Below are 26111 nucleotides of genomic sequence, written 5' to 3' on the forward strand. Positions count from 1 at the left end.
GTGGTTCATACATGTGCAAATATTTCTGTGATTAATCTAGACCTCATGGGTAGGAGAAGACTGGTGACTCTTAGGTATAATTTATGTGGAGTAGGAAACAATGATGTGGTGTCAATTGGGACAACATATCTCATTTTTCATATCACAAATTTGGAATTCTGTGAACAAATGGAATTATTGCTGTCTGTGGAAGAAGGTTATTGGGTGATTCTTGGATTTGACTTCCTGGATAGGCATCATGCTAAAATTAATCTTCCAGAGCACACTGTCGAGCCTGGGGAAAACTTGTTTCCAATGGGTGTGACAGCTGTAGATGTTGCAATGTTGCAAGGTGCACCATTACCTAAGGTGCTACCAAATGAACTGCGTACACATGCCTTAAGGGTAGTTATGCATGACAAAGTACCTGCTGGTACAGGGAAGCTAGGTTGGGTATCGGTAGATGCCAATGTTCCACAGGAAAGATTATATGTGAAACTTCCTGACAAATTAAAACTGTGTGCCAGACCGAGACATGCACTCAGGACCTTTGCCTTTCATGGGCAAGAGCTCTACCAACTGAGCTACCCAAGCACGACTCACGCCCTGTCCTCACAGCTTTACTTTTGCCAGTATCTCGTCTCCTACCTTCCAAACTCTACAGAAGCTCCCCTGCGAGCTTCTGTAAAGTTTGGAAGGTAGGAGATGAGATGCTGGCAGAAGTAAAGCTGTGAGGACGGGGTGTGAGTCGTGCTTGGGTAGCTCAGTTGGTAGAGCACTTGCACACAAAAGGCAATGGTCCCAAGTTGTAGTCTCGGTCCAGAACACAGTTTTAATCTGCCAGGAAGATTCATATCAGCACACAATCCACTGCAGAGTGAAAATCTCATTCTGGGAACATCCCCCAGGCTGTGGCTGAGCCATGTCTCTGCAATATCCTTTCTTTCAGGAGTTTCATATCAGCACACACTCCACTGCAGAGTGGAATTCTCATTCTGGAAACATCCCCCAGGCTGTGGTTAAGCCATGTCTTCGCAGTATCCTTCCTTTCAGGAGTGCTAGTTCTGCAAGGTTCGCAGGAGAGCTTCTGTAAAGTTTGGAAGGTAGGAGACAAGATACTGGCAGAAGTAAAGCTGTTAGGACGGGGGGGGGGGGGGGGGGGGGAGAAGGGAGGGGAAGGGGGGGGGGGGGAATCGTGCTTGGGTAACTCAGTTGGTAGAGCACTTGCCCACAAAAGGCAAAGGTCCTGAGTTCGAGTCTCGGTCCGGTACACAGTTTTAATCTGCCAGGAAGTTTCATATCAGCGCACACTCCACTGCAGAGTGAAAATCTCATTCAAGATTATATGTGGTTGAGCCACTGCACAACAATGAGACATTGGATGAAATGCATTGTTATATAAGGAAGAGTCTTATGCACTTATCAGATGTTAATGGGGAACTGATGAGTCGGGTTGGCAAGGATAATTTTGGGGCAGATGTAGTGGATCTCCCAAAGGGTTTATTTGTTTTGAGCTTAGACGTACTCAATAAAGAGGATATCGATGGATCACATGGTGAGCATGGCGTCATCACATTCCATTAATGCAGATGTATTATGGAACAAGGTTAGTAACTTGAAGGATGGAGAACAGGAAGGCATGGAAGCTTTATTGTTGCAGTATATAGATTTATTTCATTTGAATGGTCCACTACCAGCAACACTGATCACACAGCATCATGTATCAACAGGAGATAATTCACTAGTGTATAAGAAGCCATATACAACTGCAAAGCATCTATGACCACTATAGACAAGTTCATTGACCAACAGCTGCATGAAGGTAGCATAGAACCTTGTGGTAGTGTTCGTCCAGCAATATAGTCATGGTCCCCAAAAAGTCATTTGATGGTACAAAAAAACATAGATTTTGTTGTGACTATCATTTTTCAAATGCATGAACTACAATGGTTGCATATCCAATTCCTAACATTATGGATATGTTAGACAAACTAGGAAAATGGTGAGTATTTTTGAATGATAGACCTTCAAAGTGGCTGCCACTACGCAGAAGTGTTTCTGGGTGATAGACATAAGACTGCATTCACAGCCAATTATAGACATTACCAATATCAGTGAATGCTGTTTGGTTTGAAGAATGCTCCTGCTATGTTTAAAGGTTACTGGATGGTGTCCTTCATGGTTTAAAATCCAAAATTTGTTTGGTCTATGTGGATGATGTAAAGTACATTCAAAAACAGTGGAAGAACACATTAAAAGTTTAAATGAAGTGTTTATTAGGTTATGAGCAGCATGTCTTACTTTAAGTGCAGAGAAATGTCATTTTGCGCAAGCACAAGTAATGTATCTCGGTCGTATTATTACGAGAGATGGAGTCAAAACAATACTAGACTTACATCAGCTGTATGTGATTTTCCAGTACTAAAGACTACTAAGCAATTGCCATCTTGTCTTGGTTTATGTAATTAATTCTGTAAATTTGTAACAGGTTTTGCTGAAATTGCACAACTATTAACCAGGTTGCGTAAGAAAGGAGTCAGTTTCCAATGGTCACCACAGTGTCAAAAGGCTTTCGAGAAACTTAAGAAAATTTTAATGTCAGACACTGTGTTAGTATTTCCTGATTTTGAATGTGAATTTATATTGGCACATGATGCATCTAATATCACATTAGGTTGTATATTAAGTCATAATATAGATGGGAATGAACATCCAGTGGGGTATGTCTCCAGGCAATTAAATAAAGCAGAAACAAATCATTCCACAACAGACAAGGAAATGCTAGCTGTCATACCCGGAATTTCATACTTCCATTGTTTTTTGTATGGTCAGAAATTCAAAACCATTACAGACCATACTTCTCTCAGATGGTTACTAGGATTAAACAATCCATCAAGCCAATTGCCAAGATGGGCACTGAAATTAAGTGAATCTGATTATGAAGTGATTAATAAATCAGGAGCTTTAAATAAAAATACTGGTGTGTTAAGCAGAAAGGTTGCAGCTTTACAAGTAATAGGTTTTGATTGGATAGACTGGGTAAAGGCACAACTAGGCATCAGAGGCTGTGCATTGTTTCACACACAGCCATAGTTTGAAATACAAGAAACCTTGCTATGCAGAAATACAAAGTGCAGGCCACACCTTGTCATCCCTGCAATGTTGAGACAGGAACTATTATATCAGTCTCATTACCATGTTTTATCCGGTCATGGAGGTAAACATACAATAGCTTGATGGGTAGCTGAAAGTTTATGGTGGAAGACATGTTGCAATGATGTAGCACAATATGTAAAAAACTGTGTTCTGTGTGTGCAACGATTGGATTAAGTCATCAAGAAACTGAGTTACTATGACTACCTGCAGCAGATAGACTATTTTCTTTTTTAGAATTAGACATTTTGGGACCTTTCAAGAAAACACCTTCTGGGGACAAATATGTTTTAACAATTTTGCATCATTTTCACATTATTTGATTATTGTAGCTATTCCTGATTGGAAGGCTAGTACAGTAGCACAAGCAATAGTGAACAATTGGCTAGTGGAGTATGGTATACCTGAAACTATTATTACAGACCAGGGAAAAAGTTTTGTATCTGAACTACTGAAGCAACTGTGTCGGTTATTACAAATTAAGGTGTTATGTACCAGTCCACTTCATCCTCAAGCAAACGGATGAACTGAACAAGTTCACCATACACTATCTATGATGTTGAGCCACTACAATGACTCACAGAATTTAAATTGGGATGTCTATCTGAACCTAGTCATCTGTGCCTAAAGTACAAAAGTTTATTCTGGAATGGGTCTCTTGCCATACAAAGTCCTATGTGGTAGGAAAATGCCATCATATTTTGATGTGCTCCAACAGAAACTGGGTCAACAAGGTGAACCAGTGAAAGAATTAGCAAAAAAGTTAGAAAAACAAGAGCATACTGAGCAAAGAGCAAGTAAACTACCACAATATAGACTAAAACAATGTGTATTGTTAACTAATCCTTATACTTCGATATGCAAAGCTAAGAAATCTTTGACTAAGACTCAAGTACTACCACGTTGTTGAAATGACTTCACCAATCAATGTAAAATTGCAGTTACCAACAAGGACATTGTAGTGCATGTCATTCAAGTCAAACCGTTTAAGGGAGAAGTTGACACATTGCCACAGATCTCTTGAACCAGTCCTGAAAGATCATATGAATGAAAGAAGCAACTAATTAAGAAGGATATAGCTTATTCACTTTGATATAGGAGTAAGTAAAGACGGATTCTCCAGTGTAACCCAAGTATCATGATTGTTGTTGTTATGTTAGTATCATTTTTTCTTCTATTATACTGTTTTGTCTTTAACCAGTTCTTTAAAGGAGGGAGTGGATTGATGATGTTTACCTGTCTCTCAGGTTGCGCCAAGATGCTGACCAGAAAAATTCTTCTGTGGATAGCACTGCTATATTGTTGCAAAGAAGATATAATACAGGATCAACCACTGCACACTGGTGTCATGTTCATTACAAAAGCAGATATCCTACTAACAAGCAACAGTTGGATAATTGAGTTTGCATTTGATGTTTGGGAAGTGAGAAATGAAGTAAGAAGACTACAAGACAGGTTTGTAGCATTACAGAAACAGGTAGATAGAGGAGGATTGTTGGAGGATAAGAAAAGTGAGTACCAGGAGCTGAAACTCTAGTATGAAAAACTGAGGGCTCAGCTGCAATAGGTAATATAAAATGTACCATGAGCATCAGTATGAAGGAAGCGATGTTGGTTAAATGCAGGAAGGAAGCTATTAAAAATGATATTTGGAACAGCAGATAATGAGGTATTGAGAACATCCACAGTAACATTTATAGTGTACAAGAGCTAGAGAAGGATATGAGAAAAAACTGGGATGACACATGACACAAATAGGGAATATGGAGCAAGAAATACTCAATGTGACTAGAACAGTTAGAAGTTAGCAGTTTGCATGTGGAACCAGATATGTTTTGAATAGTGATTTAGAGAAGATTCAAATTCATTTGAGTAGTTTAGATGATAAAATGCTAGTAGCTGCATTGCTACACACTCTAGCAAACACATTAGACAATTCAAGAGTACATGAGGCAATACACCATGCTACTCATGGGCAGTTGAGTTCAACATTAGCAAGTACACAGCAAATTCTCGTAGCGTTACAACAAGCACAAAGAGACTTTCCCAAAGGGCTGCAGTGTATCCTACCAATAACAAGTAAGAATATAGTTTTATTCTATCATATATTTATTGTAGAAGTAACCACTGATCAAGCTAGGATACATGTTAGAATTAAATTTACAGTAATAGGAATGAATGCAAACTACCAGTGTTACACAATACTTCCATATCCAATAAAATGGAGTACAATTCAGAAATAGTACAGTTACAAACATGAGAAATATTATTAGTTTCTAAGGAAAGAGATGCTCATGTTATCATGTCTGTAGCGGATTTTGATTGTTTTCAGAAATGAATTATTATTTGTCCAACAAGTGCAATACAAACCAACTAAAAGTCATGTGATATACAATTGTTTTTAGGGAAGCTAGAAGTGCCAGAATGTGAAAAAAAAGTTTTTGTGCTACAACACTAATGTGTACAGAACAATGTTGCATTGGCCAGAGAGACCCCGATACATTATATCCCACTGAAACCTAACTTCTATCAGCAACTCATTGGATTCAATTTTATTACAGTTGATAGACAACTTGATAAATTCAGAAAACCAACAAATTTCAATAAAGCGAATGTTGGAGCATGTGAAATTATATCATGAAAAGCATGGGCAGAAGACAAATAGTTACAGTTTGTCAACCATGAGAATAATCTTTGTTCTGACATTTATTTGGGATACTTCTGTCTGAATCATAAGATTCACTTAAGTTAAATAGCAAATCAACAAATGCCAGTAAAATGTATGACCTAGTTATAAGATGGAAGCAAAAAACACAACACTGTAATTAGATAAGCATATCAGAATCAACTAAGATTCAATATTCCATTAAAATTAAACACAATTAATGTTTAAGACTGTATAGGCTAACTCAGAAAAAGTTAAGTTGAAAATTTGGGACAAATTTTAACAAATGGGAGGGACGTGTTGGGGCACAGAGTGATACAGGTTTGAAGTTTTAAAATATTTAATGGAGTTCAATCACCTTGACGTAAGATAGGCTGGTTATGGCAGAATTAGTGATGGACCAGGAAATATGGTGATGCAAGATAGAGGGGCAGCACAGTTCTAATGTTTTTGATGACAAGAATGTGTGAAGTTGGGTTGAAACCTTCTTTTACGCGCATAGACTTAACTTGGTATGCACAGCTGATCTTCTTCTCCGAATAGCCAGCTATATCAGTACCAAAAAACGTATTCTCCAAAGAATGATGCTAATTAAAGGAATATATATGACTCACTCTCTCTCTCTCCACTTGTGAAATAAGTAGGCAGTTCAAGAATACTTTTCAACATCTATCGGTTTATTTGAACTTCCAGAAAGAACAAAATTCACACTTCTCACATAAACAATTGACTTCTTGTAAGTCACCTGTGTTGTCTCAGATTAGAAACAATTCAGTTACATTTAAAATAGAGTTGGTTTGCTAACCATGACTATTATACAGGAGTCATACACATGTCTGGCCTCTAGTGAATCCAAATTAAGAGTTACTACAAATCTTTTTCCACTCAGTTGGTCTTTTTTCATCACTACAATTGTCAAAGCTATAAAACAGCACACAATAACACAGAAGTTCCCTGGGACTGCTGTGTCCTTTCATTACAACTTTTCTGGCCCAACTGAAAAGTACCTGTCAGCGCCGTTTGACTGCTGTGTCTACTGTCTTCGTATGACAAACTTCAAACCTGCACACACCGACACATGATGTGCAGTAGATAGGGCTCCTTTCTCCCACTCACATCTAAAATATCATGTCTTTGAGATGGTGGAAGGCCGAATGATTCTAGAATTTGTGCAAAAATTCTCAAAACACTACACAGTCTGCAACTCTGCAGTATTTGAGCGAGAGCGAGCACACACACTGGGGAAACAGGAAAGGGCAGCGATCAAGTAAAGTAACATGCATGCTCATTCCACAAGAATCAATTTACATGGCTAGGAAAAACATTCATAGGTCAATTTAACTAGCTGCTAAGAGAGAATTAATGGGAGGGTAGCAGAATAACGAGGCCACATGTGATAACTAGTAAACCACACATAACTACAGGAGCTCTTTAAATACCGGAGCCTCAGCTCCAAATAAGGGGGAACAATTCAAGTAAATGTGAATGATGGAGTGCATCTCAATGACAATCCATTCCATGACCATGTTGTTTGAGTAAGACTTGTCTCAGATAAACCATTGCAGTACCAGCCAGCCGAGGAGTGCCACAGAGCTGAACTTCACTGATGAACTTCATGCTGTGTCACACCAACCACTACTGATGGGAGAGCTGATGAACCACCAGCAGAAGTGCAGTACCATGTGCTGTACTCTCTGGGTGTGGGATAGAAGACGATGACCATGGTTGCCTAAGCGACTCCGGGTGCGGGGCCTACGAGGCCAGTAGTACTGGGTTCAACACCTGCTGCCTACATCACACCATGGGTGTGGTGGTCCAGAGAAGAAGAGAGTACACTCCCTCAGCCAGTAGCAGCTATCCATGCTGTCCCCTGCTGGGCTAAGCATCCGTTTCAACAGAAGAGGAATGACGTCTCACTAGGATTCAGGTGCAAGGGCTGGTATGGTGTATGACACCAAGAGTCTGTCCATGACCAGGACAGGAGGAAACTATGACCAACAGCATACCACTCTTTGTAAAGTTGTCACAATAAACAATTCACTGAGTAGTCATGTCTTCTTAGTGCCACAAGCGCTTCCAGATGATTCCTCACATCGTGTGGAAGTGTCATCCACCCAGCCCCTATGTACCAAGGTAAGAGGGTATGATTGATTTTTTTTTCATGCTAGGAAATCCTTAAATTGCCTTGCCATAAACTGTGTACCCTTATCTGATAACAAATGTTTCAGTCTCTCTATTTGCTTTAAATAATGTCCTTTGTCTGAACACCGTATCTCCTTGCCCCAGAGGCAGTGGACAAAAACAGTCCACAGCTGCTAAATCCCATAACTCATTTGCGATTGTGGAATGAAGTAAGGTATGTAGCTGTGTCATTTGTTTTTTCACATTCTCACATGCCTCACAATGTTGTAATTGTTTTAACTTGTTGGTGCGTATTTTTAAAGTAACAGTACTTTTTAGTGTGCTTGGTACATTTCTTAGTGCCAAATGGCCATACTCTAGATGCATGTACCACATTATTAGCCCTGTAGTAGGCACTGCCATATCGTTATGGGGTTAGGCGCATGGGGGACTTCTGTGCCCAATTTGTGTTTCTTAATTACTAATTGCAGTGCTTATCAAATGTTCTTTACATGCTTTTTCTACTTTTGTATTTGTATAGAGATGGAAATAAAATACAAATATCCAAAAAATATTTCAATAATTTATTTCACAGACAGTTAACACATATGCTTTGCAAATGTGGTGAACACATCCCACCTTTTACATTTATGACATCATTTTCTAGGTGATTTGTCTTTCTGCCATCCTTTGGAACCTTCTCTGGGATTGTCTTGTGGTGTAACTGTTGGATTTATTCCCAGTAGAAAATGTGCACATCGCTGTAATTCAGTGTTTTTTCTAGAAATTCTTAGGGTTCCTATTAGGTAGAGTATTCTGAAAAGTGCTCTTATTTCAGTCTCACCAGTGAATCTAGCATCGCTGTGTCTCTGAAATTTGCTTTTCAAATTTCTTACATAAATATTTGTGCAGTTAACCACAATTTTGTAAACACTGCTGTCTAAGAAAAGTTGTAATAACTTTCTGAAAGTACTGCTGATGCTTGCATCTTGGGGCCAGGTAGATGAGTTATTATATTCTCTGACCTTGTTCTCACATTTCTTTTAGGAAAAGACTTAGACCATTTTGTTTTACTGTCCTTTCCAAGATAATAGGAAATACTAGACTCACAGTTCTTATTATCGTATTCATCTGCAAATCGTTCAGTTTCAGTATCATGATTGTTTTCCATTAGTTGATCATCTTCATTTGAATCAGATTCTTCAGAATCAAATACATCATTTTCATCACTCTCTTCGTCTACTTCAAGCCACCTCATCCACACTTCAAGGTCAGAAGACACATCCACTCTTCTTATCTTCAGAGCTGACATCACTCAAATAAAAAACATATTTCTGAGTACCAGTTTCTGCATAAATAATCACTTTAGTTACCATAGTTATTTTATTCAGATTAATAAAAATATCAAATATTGTACTTACAATGAATTTAGTACGAAAAATGTTAAAAAAAAAAGAAAACACCTACCTTAAGGAGCTGTTATATAGATAGGGACATGGTGGATAGTTGTACCCCAACTCACTTCAATATCCTGCTGCTTTGTGTTTAGCTGTCCAACTGACATTATTGTAAATGGATCTTCAACAATGCACCCATCTGAAAGGTACTGAGTGTGGGAATGCTGCAACTTTAAACATAACTGAAATAATCACAATGTAAAACCGCTGGGTGACAGGTGTACCCCACATGCCCACTCCAGGGTTAATTCAGTACAGCTGAAGGTATACACGGCAACCAGTTACTAGAAGAAGGACTTTTGAGGAACATCATCTCTCTGTGGGGCCTCTATCTGGTGTTTAGTTCATCTGTCCCATTTTTTAACCATTGATTATGTTTAAGAAGTGCTTGATTCTACATTGTCCTGTTTCCAAGTTATGACAGGAATTTGTAACAGCCATGCCTAAGCTCTTTGCTTTCAAAAAATGTATTGTGAAAGTATCATGTCCCCTGACATCTTCTTGTAGCCATAAACCTACTGCAAGCCAAGGCAACACATCCTGTGCTATATTTTCATTGCCTTTGATGTAACTTATAGAAATGTTGAATTCACCCTAGTGAGCAAATTGTGTAGTAACATAATTTTTGAGAGTAGTGTTAACCATGTGTGATAACTATGGATGATGATCTTGTGTCCTGCAAATAGCTTTTTAAACTTCTTAAATACCCACATTACTACTAATGTTTCCTTTTTGGTTATGCCAAATTTAATTTCAGTGTCTGTGAGCAAACGGCTTGCAAATGCTGTATGTCTGTGTACCATTACAACACCTGGCCATTTTTCTTGGTTCAGAAGGCCCCCAACGCCATAATCTGAGGTATCTGCTGCAAGATGAAAAGATTGTCTGAAATTGGGATGTGACAATAATGGTGCTGACACCACTCAACCTCTAATAGCTAAAAACTCAGCTGTGCATTCTTCTGTGCACCACCAAATTGAGTATTTTTTCAATAATTTCATCAGATTTAGTGTATTTGTGACTGATTTGTTCAAAAATGTTCTATAAAATTCTGCCACCCCTAAATATGCTCAAAGTTGTTTTTTGTGGGATGGTTCCAAATATTTATTAATTGTGTCTGATTTAAGTGGGTCTGCTCTTATTCCTTCCCTATTTATCACATGTCCTAAAAATTTATTTGTCATACTGAACTGAGATTTGTGTAATTTTAGGGCAATTCCTTGCTAATATAATTGAGATACTAGAGTATCCAATGGGTGTACATGATACACCCAGGTTTACAATATTATTACTATGTCATCTGTGTATATTGAGTTGTGTTTCAGATCTTTTTCAATTGCCTCACCAAGGGCTCTTATGATAACTGACTCTTGAGATGTTTAGTCCAAATGGTAGAACATTGAAATGATAAGCTCTACACTCAGATTTAAATGCATTATATTCATGTGACATCTTGTGTAGTTTAATTTGCCAATACCCATATGTTAATTCCATATAACTAAAGTACTTTAGTCCTGCAAACTTTGTCAACAACTCATCTATTATGGATGCTCTCTCTTTCTGGTTATATTACCTATTCAGTGTTCTTCCATCAATCACTTGCATGACTGGCCCACCTGGTTACTTAACAACAACCAGTGGGTTATTCCAACAACTGTTAGATGTATCTATTACATCTAAATCTATAATTCTATTAATTTCATGCTGTAGCATGTTTTTCAATGCTGCTGGTATCTTGTATGGCCTCGCATGGAACAGAATATGACATTGTATCTTTAATGTGCATGTTTTCTCTTTAACTGTTCTAGTTTCAATGGAAATATCTTTTTCATGATTGGTAAGCAATTGACTAAATTCTACTTTCTGCTTTGCATTAAGTTCTAGTCATTTATCAATATTACCTACCATATCTTTCATTGATATTGTTTATGTATATGAAGTGCATATATGTATCTCCACTTGATATATCACAGTCTGTATTTTAAATATTACGTCTGCATGAATAGTTGCCATGGAATTGAATGGTAACTATACTAGGCACTGATCTTCACTGTATGAGAAAGTTACAAATTTCTTACAAAAGTCTAAAATAAATTTAGAATCTAAGTGCCAGTCTGTTTCCAAAAGGGCAGGGATGTTTCAATCAGATACAAGGAACTTCAGATAATTACTTATATGTGCCCAAGAAAATGAATTAATATTTCCATCTGTACCAATTTGCTGTATTTTCCTGTAATTCCCATTAACTTCACTCTGGTGACTGGCAGCATTGGGAACACATGCATTGAATTATAGGACATTAAATAATTCTGGTCCAGAATGCAAATTTCACTGCCCAAATCCATAATTATATTTACTAGTACCTCAACTATCATGCTGTGTAGCTTTAGCCAGATGTTTTTTTTAGTGGTGTACTTATTCTCATCTTATAAATCATTCATTATCATGTTACTTTTATCATGCCTAATCATATGGGATTCCAGTTTCACCAGCTTGACTGCAATAGCTTCAGAAGATTGAGCCTCTCTTTCTAAATTTATCAGTTTGCCCTTTACCTGTTGTCATGAAATTGTCAAGTATCCTGACCTCTGTCAAGAGTACTTTGATTAGTATCTCTTTACCTACATCTTGATCTATTGTTATGTTGTTATTATATTCATTTCTCTGTTCTCTTTGCCCCATAAATTTAACTGTTAGCACGGACTTGTCTCCTATTGCTGATTGTGTTTGTACAATTATTTTCTCAACCTTCTGACCAGCTTTCTACTGTATCAAGCTATTATAAATAGTCTAGAAGGCTTTTAACTTTTCCCCAGTCTTTTCCTAATAACTCACCCTGTACTCTCCACAACATGTGGTTGATTGTAACTCCTCAAGGATTGGGTCATCAAGGTATTTGGCTTTATGTAACTGTCATTCAACACAGTCTCTGTACTCTGTCCATTCATTGCTATTATATGATTTTGAGCCCAATAATATGAGGAGAAGTTCCTTTTCTGCTCCCTTCAATAAAGTATTTTGCTTTGAATTCCCTTTCAAAATCAGTAAAAGACTTGAAATCATATACCCTCAGCGTACTCCATTGCCCTGCATTTCTGGATAATTGGCTGACTGTGAACCTAATCTTGTTGCGGTCCAACCACTTAGTAGGTAACGTACCTTAAAATCCCTTCAGGAATAACACAGAATGTATATCTCCACATGGTGTAAATTTAGAAAATTTATGATTGATTTCCCTTCTAAATGTTGCTGCTAATCATACACAGTACTGTGTTGATTGCTCTTTATAGATTCCCCATTCCTACACTTTCTTTCTGCTTGGAGCAGTACTGAGATGATGTATTATTACTACTGAACAATGAATGTGGGAGTCTTTTGTATTGTTACAAGTTGTTGACCTGATGTCTGCTGGCCTGACTGCAAAGTATGACAATGAGACATCTTGTGTATGCAAGGTATGTACTTTCTCTGTGACCATTATAGCATTCCATTGTTAGTAAATGAAAGTCAGTTTCATTACTTGGGAATGATATTGTTTCTATATCGCTATTTCTCAATTTTTCCAAATTCATTTTAGTCTCTAGTAAACCAGTTTCTACTATTTGGAGCCATTTAATTATAGTGTCTTGGATTGTCTTAATGGAATGTATATGTTGACAGTGACCCTCAACCTTGTTATCTAATAATTCCAACTCTATATCTACTTCTACGTGTTCAAGCCCTTTGTTGAGTCTAGTTTCCAAATTATCCATTCTCATGTTGACCTGTTTCATAAGATATTGATGTTTAATTCGACCTGTTATGGCCTGCCATTCATTTGGTTCAACCTTGAATCTAATTGAGTAAAAGTGTTATTCTGGAGATCTGTCATTGTTTCTGCAACCTAATGACAGTGCAATTCCATCTGAAAAAACCATGATTCCTTCTGTGATATTTTTTCAATGATCTGTAGTATGAATGTATGTAACAATGCCTCGACTGTTTGGCAATCTAATATGAAAGACATGGCTGTTAAACTCGTGAAGACGTTAATGTGTGCAGTTAAATTATGTGTCAAGCTGCTGTGAGGTGTGAGTGTGGAAGGTTGGAATATGCTACACAATGCAAACAAGCACTACTGGATGGTTGTGATACTGTGTGCTGAGGCAGACCACTGGTGTAATCATATTCAGCAACTCTTCATAGCTTTAAATGAGCATGCTGGAAATGTATTTAAGTATTGCTTAGTTCATATTTAGCAATCCATAAACTTGTTATCAGATGTTGACTTCAAATACTGATATGCGTGTTGTCGATATGAGTGCTGCTGATGTGTGTGGCAACATGTTTTCATTCTTGTTACTACAATTAAATTGTTCTTGAATGAAGAAAAAATATAGTTTTCACTGGAAAATATTGATATTCTGTTGCACAATAGAAGAAAAACCTATTAAGTTGTAGCTTTAGTGTGATTCTTAGTGTTTCTTGTGCTATAATTGCACTGCACACACTGTGTCACCTTATTGATGTGCATTTTTAGCACATATTTACACCCAGGTTTGTTGTAAATTTTCCACAAATTTGTCAGTGAATTTAATCTGCCTGGTCATTGAAATATTAAGTGTTTAATTAAGGTCAGTTAATTTTGGGTGGGTCATACCATTTTGATCTTTTTGGCAAATACAATGTATTCTGCATCAGTGCCATGACAGTCACAGCAGTGAGTGTAGCCAGAAGGTGTAAAACCTTCCTGACAATTTTGATAACACTGCATCCTTGCAATGCTAATTTCCTTAACATCTCCAACTTCCCTTTTTCATATCAATTTGTCAAGCCACTACATCCCTACCTTCTGTAAGTAAGATTGTGTAGGTAAAACTTCATTTTTTGCAACTTCTCTCTTTCATTTTTTTTCCAAACTCCTACTCCTCTTACATGTCTGCATATCAGTTTGTAGTTATCTATCTGGACAAACAACAATACTTTCTTGAGTGAACATCAAATTTGCTAATGGCATAAATACATGAGCTTCCACATTTTCTGAAATCAACACCACCTCCTGCACCCTTAGTTATATTCATTTATCTGTTACCCAGGACGTCCCACAAAATCACCACCTGAGGAAAGGAATTGTCCATCATCCCCTCCCTCCTTTTGATATGAGTAACTAACAAAAAGTAGAAAACAAGAAAAATTACCAAAGAAATATAACAATAATACTATAAAAGAAAAATACATGTGGCAATGATCTGAAAATACTATAGGCGTCTGAATCCCATGTTATGTACAACATATCCCGAAACTCAAATATTAAGAAATCTAAAACAGCCAAAAAATTCCAAAGAGAGCAACAGCATAACTAATTAAGTGATCTCCATGTGTAAGGCATGTCATGTGCCTTGCACTTACAACACTTCCCTCCAACACTCCAAGAGCAAGTTGTCAATAATGATACTCCTATGGAACGAATTTAAAATGAAAATCACTGTGTATTGATGTTTAAGTAATTGGACTATATTTCACTATCTATAGGAAGCAGTAGTTGGATAAGAGGAAATTAAACTGAGGTTCCGCTAGTTATAAATTTAACTGTAATTAAAGGAAAGGAAAATGGTTGCCAGCCCAATGAGGTAAGGAGGTACCAAGAGATTATATTGTTCATTAGAAAATTAACTACTGTGTATAGCTTTAAGTGGTACTAAACTCTGTTTTGCAAATAGAATGTGAAACAATGGCACGACCTAGGAAACCTCCAAACAGCTGTCTGCTATGAGTAACAAACATGGAATCCTGAAACATTCTGGCAACAAACTGTCTTTCATGCATTCACACAAGACATACATTGACAAATCAAGGCCTTGTGGTGGGTGGTGCTATTGGGTACAACCAAAAATCCAAATTTGAGCAAGTTCAGGTCACTGTGACCAGTTTGACCTATGTGAATGATTTCCTGCAACTCATAGCCATAACCTTTCAGCAGAACACCACAGACACCATTCTTAGGCAAGAAAATGCACATCCATATGTTTCTGCATGATCTCATGACTTCTTGGTGTCACAGGATGTCAGCCTTTTGCCCTGGCCTGCCAGATCACCAGTCTTGTTGCCAATCCAATATATATGGGATATGATGAAATGGCAAGTGCAGCACTATGAACCAATGGCAACCATCACAAATGAACTTTGGAACCAGGTGAATGCAGCATGGATGGTTTTAACACAGGACACCATTGGTGCCTTGTACATGTTGATGCCATGATGCATGGAACAAGAAATTGGGACCCATGAAGGATCCTGTGCCTACTAGGCAACATGACACATGACGACTAAGGTGAGCGAAGTGCTAATCATTTCTGCAGAACATACTAATGTACATTCTGCGTGTATTTATATCCTATCTATAGTAATTCATGGTGTTCTGTTCCTTCTGAGCATGAATGTATAATACTCTCACATATACTGCCTGATTTAAAGTAATAAAGCTGCTATGCATCACACAGTGTCACTAGATAAAGGGAGGGTACACCTAATTTTGGGCACGAGGAGCTTTTGCTAATTAAATACTGGAAAACACTGACATAGAAATGTTCTGTAAACTATTTATTAACTGCTCTAACTAATATATGTTTTATTTAGGAGAATTTACTTCTTTACATTAAACACATAATAAATAAAACATGATGTCACTGATTCCGTTATAGGCTGAACTGCCAGTAAATCATTAAATAACATGAAGCTATTAAGATGATTTCTGTACACTGTAAAAATGGCACTTTTACTGTAATAATGATCATAATACTGGCTCAATGTTTAGCATGGGGAACCAGAAATTATTTATTGGTTAACTGAAGTCAGAGCTGAATAGTTCTGGCAAGAAACAGTGAGGAAACATAGATACGTAAGAATATAAGGATATTTTAACCAATAAAGTAGGTATTCAGTATTTTGGTTGCTAATCTTCAATGTTCAGTAACCACTTATTATGATCACTGTTTTATTCAGTTATTCTTAATACTGAATAGAGATTTTAGTAAGAATGACTTTTAAGTACATGTAATTAGTTCTTTTCTTTGCATCTATACTTTGCAGAAGGGTCATTAAATGTGAAATCAGCCAACAAGAAAACAGATTTGTACCTCGGTGATTTAGAATTTTGTAATTTTTTGTCATTTGATTCTAATTATCAATATAAAATATAATCCACATTGCAAGATTTTCCATTTTTTGATTATTAATTTTTTAAGCTTACAAAATTTTGCAATTTTTGCCAAATTTTGAAACCTTAAAATGTCCATTGCTCAAACAGTATTTTATGTACAGACTTGACATTTATATCATTTTATTCAGTTTATTGCAGGGTTTATGAGCTGCTTGACCAACCTCATTAAAATGCAGAATTTTCCCATGCCAAAAACATTTTACATTTGGGCAATTCCAAAAATGCATTTTTTGTTTTGAAAAAAAAAAAAAAAAAGAGAAAAGAAAAACCGTGTATGTTAGTCATACATTGGTTGCTAATGTGTGTACCAGATTTCATGATGGTATTCCAAAGGGAGCATATGGAAATGAATTTCATTTTACTGCTATTTGTATTGCCAAGTTTATCTCAACTGCACTTGGTTTGCAAGCTGGATCATAAAAATACTGTTAAAATGTAATTATTGAGTACTAATTATGCACACTTTGCTTTAAAATTTTAAAATCATACTAAAATATGTGACACCATTACTAAAGGATAACCAGAAACATAAAACAAATTTTTCATCACCAAAAGAATAACACATTCACATATATACAGGTTAAAAAGTATTGATATTATACTAGATTAGACCCACTGCTTCACTCACCTTGACAGCACGGTCTGCACAATTTTTTTCTGTTTTTATCTAATTCAGTTTTTATGTTGTTATGCCCACTGCTTTTGTGCACATCTACACAATATGAAAACAGTGTAAAATCATATACCGACTGTCACAGTTCTAGCTTCAAAACTGTCTTAGTAGTCATGCATTTTCAAAAAACCTTTCATTCCATATTTCACCCCTTATGGATGGAATTTCGAAAAATAACATAAATGATGTAAGGGACAGTACCCATTTTCCATTTTATGTAACTTTTAATTTACACTAGTTCAGTTCATATTTGTAAAACAACTCTGTGTGTGTCTGTGTGTGTTTATTTGTTTGTTTGTGTGTGTGTGTGTGTGTGTGTGTGTGTGTGTGTGTGTGTGTGTGTGTGAGATAAAACAAAAACAATCAGTTCTATTGAAAGTACTTCATTTCAGCAGAGATGAATTGTTGAGATAAAATTAGCACACCACTGGTGAGCAAAAAAGACCAGATTGCTGCATGCAATCTGCAAGCACACAAGCTCAGCAATAAAGTAACAGAAATGTGCCAATAATAATAATAATAATAAAGATTTTATTGTCTTTAGGCCATTACAGCAATTGACAACGTCAAATGAAGTTACAATTTATAATACAGTGTGATAAGGTATTGACTACTGAAATATTTTAGCTTATATTACAATAAATGTACAGTGGGTCATCTGTTGGATTACTGCATTTTACAGTTGAAGAATTCATTGATATCATAGAACGGGTGGGCAATAAAACATTCATGCAGTCTTTCTTTGAATGTATGTTCAGGAAGATCCTGTATGGCATGTGGCAGCTTATTAAATAGCTTGTGCCCTGTGACTTCATAGCTATTTATTGATTTTGATAGTCTGTGGTAAGGCGTGTATATGTGTTTGATGCTTCTTGTGTTGTAACAATGTACATTTTCTCTACGTTTCACATCTTGTAGGTTCTTCTTCGTAAAGATTAAGACATTGTATATATAGAGGTTTATTACAGTCATAATTTTTTGTTTAGTAAATAAGGGTTTGCAGTGAGCCTTATGTGAAGAATTTGTAATTATCCTAATGGCTTTCTTCTGCAATAATAGGATGTCATGTATATGACTACAGTTACCCCACAAGATAATGCCATAGGATATTATACTCTGGAAAAATGCAAAATAAGATGATCTGATGTATGTTTCAGGTACACAATTTCTGAGTTGTCTTAATAAATAAATTACTCTAGATAGTTTACTACTAATATAGTTTACATGTTGGCCCCAGGATAACTTTTCATCTAAATAAACTCCCAGGAATTTAACAGAACTAGGGTCATCAGATAGTGGCTTGTCTCTTAGAGTGAAGATTATCTGCTGAGTTTTATTTTCATTTAGCAGGAAACTATTTGCTCTGAACCAATATGCTGCATGAGTGAGTGTATTTTCAGCACAGGTTTTAAGATCATTAAGACTGTTACTGCTATGGAGAAAAGTCGTATCATCTGCATACAATACAGTGGTGGATCTAATAAACGAGGGGAGGTCATTGATCATTATCAGAAACAGGAAGGGCCCCAGTACAGATCCCTGAGGCACACCTACTTTAACATTTTCTATGTTTGACATTTCCTTACCAACACAAACTACCTGTTTATGGTTGTTGAGATAAGCTTTTAATAGTCTGAGACTGTTTTCTTTGATGCCGTAGAATTCTAGTTTCTCTAGTAGTGGCATGTGCTCAATACAGTCGAAGGCCCTGCTTAGGTCACAGAATGAGACCTGAGCAAAGCCTTTGTTCTCAAAAACTTTGAGGATGTAACTGACTACCGTGTTGATTGCATCAATGGTCGACAGATTCTTCCTAAACCCGTATTGTGTAGCATTAATTATTCCTAGATTCTCAAAGTGAGATGATAATTGTTGGTACATGATGCATTCTATTACCTTGGAGAATGTGGGTACTATTGAAATAGGCCTGTAGCTAGATGGAGGGTCTTTATCTCCCTTTTTGTATACTGGGACGATCCTAGACAGTTTTAACTCATCAGGAAAATATCCCTCAAGTAAGCACTTGTTTATGCAATGGGTTAAGGGGTAGAGAATGCAGTCACACACTTTTTTAGCAGGTTGGATGATATGCCATATATATCTAAGCTATCAGATGATTTCAGTTGTTTGATGACCCCTTGTACATATCTAGGCGATACTTCGGAGAAGGTTACCATGCTTGTATTTAGTGACTGTCTACCCCAATTATGGGAGAGTAACTCTGATGGACTAATGTCTGGTTTGATAATTGCATCTCCTATTTCTTTCACTGAATTTATAAAAAACTCATTGAGTGTTTGTGGTGGGATATTAATTTTGTCTTTTTTAGTATCTCTGGCAGCACTGTTAATTACTTTCCAAGCGGTTTTGCATTTATTGGTGGAATTATGTACGCTGTTGGCATTGTAGGTTTTTTTGGCTTGCAGGATGGCTTTTTTGTATTCATTCCTGCATTCCACATAGGCTGATTTGGCACAGTCAGACTTCATACTATTGTATATGTTGAACAGTAACAAAACTTGTTTCTTTAGATCTGTCAGCTGTTTAGTGTACCATATATTTTGTCTGTTTTGAGATCTGGATTTGTGGCTGCTGTCCATTATTTTGATTTTATTTATGGGAATACTATGGTTAAATAGGGTCAATAATGCATTAAAAAATCTATCAAATATTATTTTGGCTGGCAGATCATTACTTGATGTGTAATGTCCATCGACACTACAATGGCCAAACCAGTCTCTGTCAGCAAGGGAATTACGAAATGTGTTAATTTTATCCTCAGTTATGGGTCTGGTAATCACAACTGTTGGGACAGGTCTGTTTGCATTGCTCCTATTGAGGGGAATTTTACTTGCATAATTTAGAGATACGGAGTCATGGTCAGAGAATGGGAACACTACAACTTCGCATGTGTTTTCAGTGGTCTTGAAGTTTACAAAGATGTTATCTAAACATGCTTTGTTTCTTGTGGGCCTGTTATTAACATGATGTAAATTGTATTGTCTTAGCAAGTTTTCCAGATCTGCAACACTACCCTTACATTTAGTAACATCAAAATCAGCATTCAATTCACCTCCTATTGCAATATCATAATGTAGCCATTTAATATTACTTAATTCACTCAATAGCATGTCCATTTTTTCTAAAAATATGTTAATGCTTCCCTTTGGTGATCTGTACATGGATACTACTATTAGCTTATGACTATTAATGATTATACCCGTAACTTCAAAGTGCTGTTCATCACACAAGGAATTTGGGTCTAGTTTGGTTATTGTACAATTGAGTGACTGGTTGGAATAAATTGCCACACCACCTCTAATGTGCTTTTCCCTACAGTAGCTATTTACTATACTAAAATTGTCAAATTTGGCAACTGCAAGTTCATTCTCATTAGCCCAGTGTTCACTCAGACAAAAAATATCAAACTGGTTATCAAGTCCAAACTCATTTATGATAAGTTCTTTATCTTTCAGTCCTTGAACGTTAAGTAACATATTTTAAGATCCATGCTCTTATTGCTTACACACTGAACACTATGGTGATTGGTTTACAAACGTTTTTCAGGGCTTATCTTTTGGATTTCTGCCTCTTGTTGCCTTTTACTAAAAAATTGTTCACTTGGAGTGGTAGCACATCTACTGTTGTATACCTACTCTTCCCTCCTTGTGATGATATTGTAGATGAAGCTGCTACTAGAGGAATTGATGTAACTGCTGTTATGGTGTCTGGAGGCACTGTTGTGGCATCTGGTGACTGAGGAGATAAGGTGGTTGCTTCTTCTTCTGCTGCTGTTGAATCTTGCTGGTGAAGTGTGATAGGCACTGCTGCTGCTGCTGTAGGCATTGTTGTGGCAACTGGTGACAGTGGAGATTTGGATGTTGCTTCATCTTCTGCTGCTGTTGAATCCTGTTGATGAAGTGTGGTAGGTATTGCTGCTGCAGCATTTGTTATGTGTGTAGGTACAATTGCTGCTTCCACCTCTACTTCTACTGCTGCAATAGAAGTAACCATTTCTTCAGGCTCTGCTTGCGTCAAGCAAGGAACTGGAAGAGCAGCAATTACTTCTTGGTTGTCAGATGCTTTCAGTATCATGCTGATGTTTTGGAACAGAATCTTCTTGCCTCTGTCATTAAGGTGCATGCCATGTCTCGTGTAACAGTCTCTTTGCAAGGAGTCCATACTTATAAAATATGCATTTTGGTAGGCCCTGCAAATCTTTGAGTATTGCCTGTTTGCTTTTATGATTTCCACGTTCACACATGACCATTCCGAAAGGTCATGCCTATGTGGAATTCCGACTACAAAAACTGATTTCTCTCCTGTTGATTTAAAATGCTTCATCACTCAATTAAATGTTGAGAGGCTTGTCTTGAAATACAAGTACCAAGCACAGACAACAAAGTGCAATATTCTCTTTGTAGTATTCCAACATGTGCAGTTCAATGTTTTATTGAGAAATTAAGCATTATAAATTATGAGGCTGGCACATTTGTACCCACGTTGTCACCTGAGGATGTTCATATAGTATGAAACCACTGGTTTCATATAAGCACATAAAATAAAAGTTGAAGTCGTTTACTTAACAGTTGTGGAAACACAATATAATGAAGTATTAAATACCTTCCAATTGTTTGAATGAGGTAAAACATATTTGCCATCAGTCACTTTTTCTATGTGACAGCACAGAAAAAAGAACTTGGCTAAAATATTTTATAAAGCCGCAACAGTCATAGGAACTCAAAAGTATCATAAATTTTTTCCTATGAGCAAAGCCAAAAGTAAAGCAAAAATTATTTCTGATGTTAAGAATTTGATATTCATAAAATTCAAGTGGGTCCAATTTTGCAGCATTTGAACAGATTGCACAACTTATTGCATGTGCCTATGACAACAAATGGAGGATGTCTTCAGTGCTATCAAGAGATACAAAAAGGAGAAGAAAAACTTTTATTTATACATCCTTGTGGATGTATATCACAACCAAGCAGACCAGATACATTGACTTCATACTTTGTAAATTAAATCCATGCCACTGGATCAACACATAATCTATCAAATTAAGAGATTCAAAAAACCTGGGATTATACTGGAAAAGAACACATTGTTACTTTAGCAATCTGTCATTACTGTTTGTGAGAACTGGGTAATGTCATTTGAAAGAAAGCTGCAATACATAATATTAGACTATACTAAGATTGTTAGCGGATCATCAGGTATCTTCCCTGTTGAAGATGAGTAAAGAGTTTATTTTTCCAAGGCATCCAAATAACACGATTGTAAGTAAAAATAGCTACATCCTTGTTTAATTAATAACATTGATAAATATTAACGTATGTGCAAAATGAAGATATAATTAAGTAAGTTATTCATAGCCTTTTCTGACATGTGATTATGGTGTATGTTAAAATATCTTCACAGTTGATATGAGAAGGACAAATGTGAATTTGATTTGAAGTGTACTATTCTAATAATGTAATAAACTGATTGCCACTAAATGAAAAATAATGATCTGACAACCTTATTTGGCTTCTGACATATTACATCTTACCAACCAGTCCCAAGCCCTGGCTCTGCCTACATGTAAAATAAAATTTATTTGAATAATTCCCACTGGAACACCACCATAAAAGCAAAAAATAATTTAATCTGGGAAAATTCAGCATTTTTATGAATAACATCAAACAGCAGATACTTTTAAAGCTTACAAGACACTGGATGAAACTGTGTAAATTTTAGAAGTGGTACTCAAATAGTTTTTGAAATATACGGTTTTAAGATTAAAAATGGAACAAATAACTCATAACTTTGGAAGTTCCAAAAATTAATAAGTCAAAAATGAAATGTCCAAAAGAAATATAATTTGTGATTTTTCATACAAACATCTACTACTACAAATGTACAACAAATTATCAAAATCTGAGTTATCAAGAACCAGACCATTGATTGATTTCACATGGACTGACCCAGAACATTTTTTTATTCAGTTGAGGGTTATCATGTAAGGCTGGTCAGTAATAACAGACTTTAAATATTGTAAAACATGTTGCGCACTGAGTGACATAGAACAAAAGCAGTTCAAAGAGGTATGAGTCAATGATAGGGTGCTCTGCACCATAGACGCCACCATGGAGAAGGCCCCCCCACCCCCCCACCCCTCCACCATCCCACCCCTCCACGGTAGTGTTGAGCACAGCTGCGGGTAGTTTGATCACTCGAATCTGTAATCATCGTAGCAGCACGATGGTTGTAGGTGGAGGCTGGCACAAGAAGTAGGCGCATTGGAAAATCAGAAACTGCACTGCAAGTGTCCCGTATGACCAACTGCTGTGTAGGCAGAGAGACATCAGTTGAAGGCAGATTGGTGGCATCGGAAGGCAGAGTGCCAGCAACGGGAGGCAGGTCGGCAGCATAGGAAGGCAGGTCGGAGAGTGACCATGGTGGTTTCAGGCGATTAACAGACATGGTCTGTAGTTGTCCATGTAGATGAATTATGAACTTGTTTGCACCCCAATGTAACACCTGGTGAGGGCCCGAATAAGGTGGTTGCAGGGCCACTAACACATAGTCATCATGCACCATCACAAATTCACATGATACAAGGTCCTTGTGGACAAACACAGGCAGGACAGAGTGAGGATGTGGCAGTGGGGTGCAGAGGCATGTGACATGTGCACAAACCTATTCAACTAGAGCTGGAAGGTCCATAGTATTGGCCGATGGTGAATCCTCCATGAACTCTGCTGCAAGTAGGAGGGGTTCGCCATATAGAATCTCAGCATGTGATTCATTCAAGTCTTCATTATGGGCTGAGTGAATGTCCAGAAGGACCAAAGGGAGGGCCTTGGACCATAAGCCGCCATGGAAAATAAGCGCAGCCTTGAGAGTGTGATGCCACCATTCGATAAGGCTTTTCACCTGCCGTGGTAAGCCGTGGTGTGGAATTTAGCAACAGCGCAGAGTGTGCACGGTCGTGCAAAGAGGACGGACCAAACTGACATCACTGGTCAGTCGTGAGAGAAAGAGGACAGCCAAAATGAGCAACCCATGCTAAGACAAATAATGAGCAATGGTCTCAGCCATAATGTCAGCAAGAGGGACCGCCTCGACCTAGTGAGTTACAAGGTGGATGATCAACAAGATGTATCTGTACCCCTCAAAAGGGGACCAATGATGTCAATGTGGAGATGCAGAAGGCGCCCTCATGGAAAGTCAAATTTTCCTAATGGATGTTAAATGTGCCTGCCAACATTGCTATGTTGGCATGGTATGCATCTGCAGGTCCAAGTGTGGCAGTCATGGTTCACGCCAGGCCAGACAAAGCGCTCAGTAACCAGCTTCATCATGGCTCATGTTTCAGGGTGAGCCACACCATGCAAAGCACTATAAACCCCATGATGAAGGGCGGTAGGGACCAGGGTACAGTGAGTGCCCATAGAGATGTCCAAAGGACTAGGGTCATCGACCCATGTAGGATATGGGTTTGGACAGAGAGCGATGTCTTGTTGCCTGAAAGTAATAGCTGTATGTCATCATCTTCGGCCGAAGTTGGGTGAGCTCTTCCAGATTCAACACTGCAGTTAGCGCACAGATGTGGGATAGATAGTCTGCCACAACATTGTACTCACTGCAGATATAACGTGCGTCAGAATAGTGCTGACAGATGTAGTCCATATGGCGGAAATGCTTTGGCAGAAGGTCCTTAGGCAGCTTACAGATAGCATCCACAAGAGGCTTGTCATCTGAGTAGATCATGGAAGGCCACCCCACAAGGACACTATGGAAGTGTTTAATAGCCTTGTACACAGTGAGGAGGTCATGACCAAAAACCCATCACTTACACTGGCTCCTTGTCAGTTTCTTTGAAAAGAAGTGGAGCGGGTGGGTTGAGTCCATAGTGTGCTGTTGTAAAACAGCACCCACAGCTGAGTCACTGGCATCAGTCATGTTTGAAACACTGGCCTCAGGACCAAGGTGGCCAAGTATAACAGCTGTTACAAGGGCAGTTTTAAGGCTACTAAATGCATCGAGCATGGATTTTGTCCAGTCCAATTGCTATTTCCCCATGGTGTTTTTGCCAGAGAGGGCTTTGATGAGGGCCATTTGGATGGACACAGCTTGAGGAATATGGCAGTGGTAAAAATTTGCCATACCAGCAAAATGACTGAGATGAGCATAGTCCTCAGGAAGAGGAAGGTCAAGTATGGTTTCAATGTGAGAACTTGTCTGACAGAGGCCGTCAGCAGAGACAGAATGGCCTAGGAGGGTAACAGATGTGGAACAGAGTTGAGATTTATCGTGGTTGATGACTACACCATTGGCATTGAGGACCGAATGGACTTCATGGAGGTGAACTTGATGCTCCTCAGCAGAGGAGGAAAAGATCAGTATATCATCTAAGTAAGCATAAGCAAATGGCAGAGGTAGCAAAATAGAATCAATGAACTGCTGACATGCCTGTGGAGCAATTTTCAATCCTTAAGGCATGTAACAGTATACAAATAGGCCAAAGGGTGTGATGATGGCTGTTTTTGAAATATCCGGTGGATGCATAAGGATTTGATTGTATGCCTTGGATCAATCTAACACAGAGAAAAACCTCCAGCCACGAAGTAATTGCATGAAATCCTGTATATGAAGAATGGGGTAGCTATGAATAATTCTGTATGTATTAAGAGACCTGTAGTCCCCGCACATTCATAAGGAGCTGTCCTTTTTAGGAACAAGATGGATAGGTGAAGACCAGTTGCTATCGGAGGGGACAGCTTGCCCAAAGCCAACAAATCCTGAATGATTTCTTTTGCACACAGAAGTTTGGAAGCATTAAGGCACCTGGCCTTACAATGTACAGGTGAGCTGTCTGTG

General features: G+C 37.7%; 1 protein-coding gene across 1 annotated transcript in view; it reads right to left on the reverse strand.

Annotated features, from left to right (window-relative positions):
- Window positions 1-21341, reverse strand: part of LOC124594905 (probable DNA double-strand break repair Rad50 ATPase) — a 189625-nt gene extending 168284 nt beyond the window's left edge. The window contains exons 1-3 of the mRNA XM_047133383.1: window positions 21072-21341; window positions 12896-13139; window positions 8955-9232 (exon numbers count right to left, since the gene is read on the reverse strand). Coding sequence (XP_046989339.1) covers window positions 8955-9232; window positions 12896-13139; window positions 21072-21341 — 792 coding nt within the window. The remainder of the gene's footprint in view (window positions 1-8954; window positions 9233-12895; window positions 13140-21071) is intronic.
- Between the last annotated feature and the right edge of the window lie 4770 nt (window positions 21342-26111).

Source organism: Schistocerca americana, chromosome 1 (genome assembly GCF_021461395.2).
Source record: "Schistocerca americana isolate TAMUIC-IGC-003095 chromosome 1, iqSchAmer2.1, whole genome shotgun sequence".
In the NCBI taxonomy this organism is placed as follows: domain Eukaryota; kingdom Metazoa; phylum Arthropoda; class Insecta; order Orthoptera; family Acrididae; genus Schistocerca; species Schistocerca americana.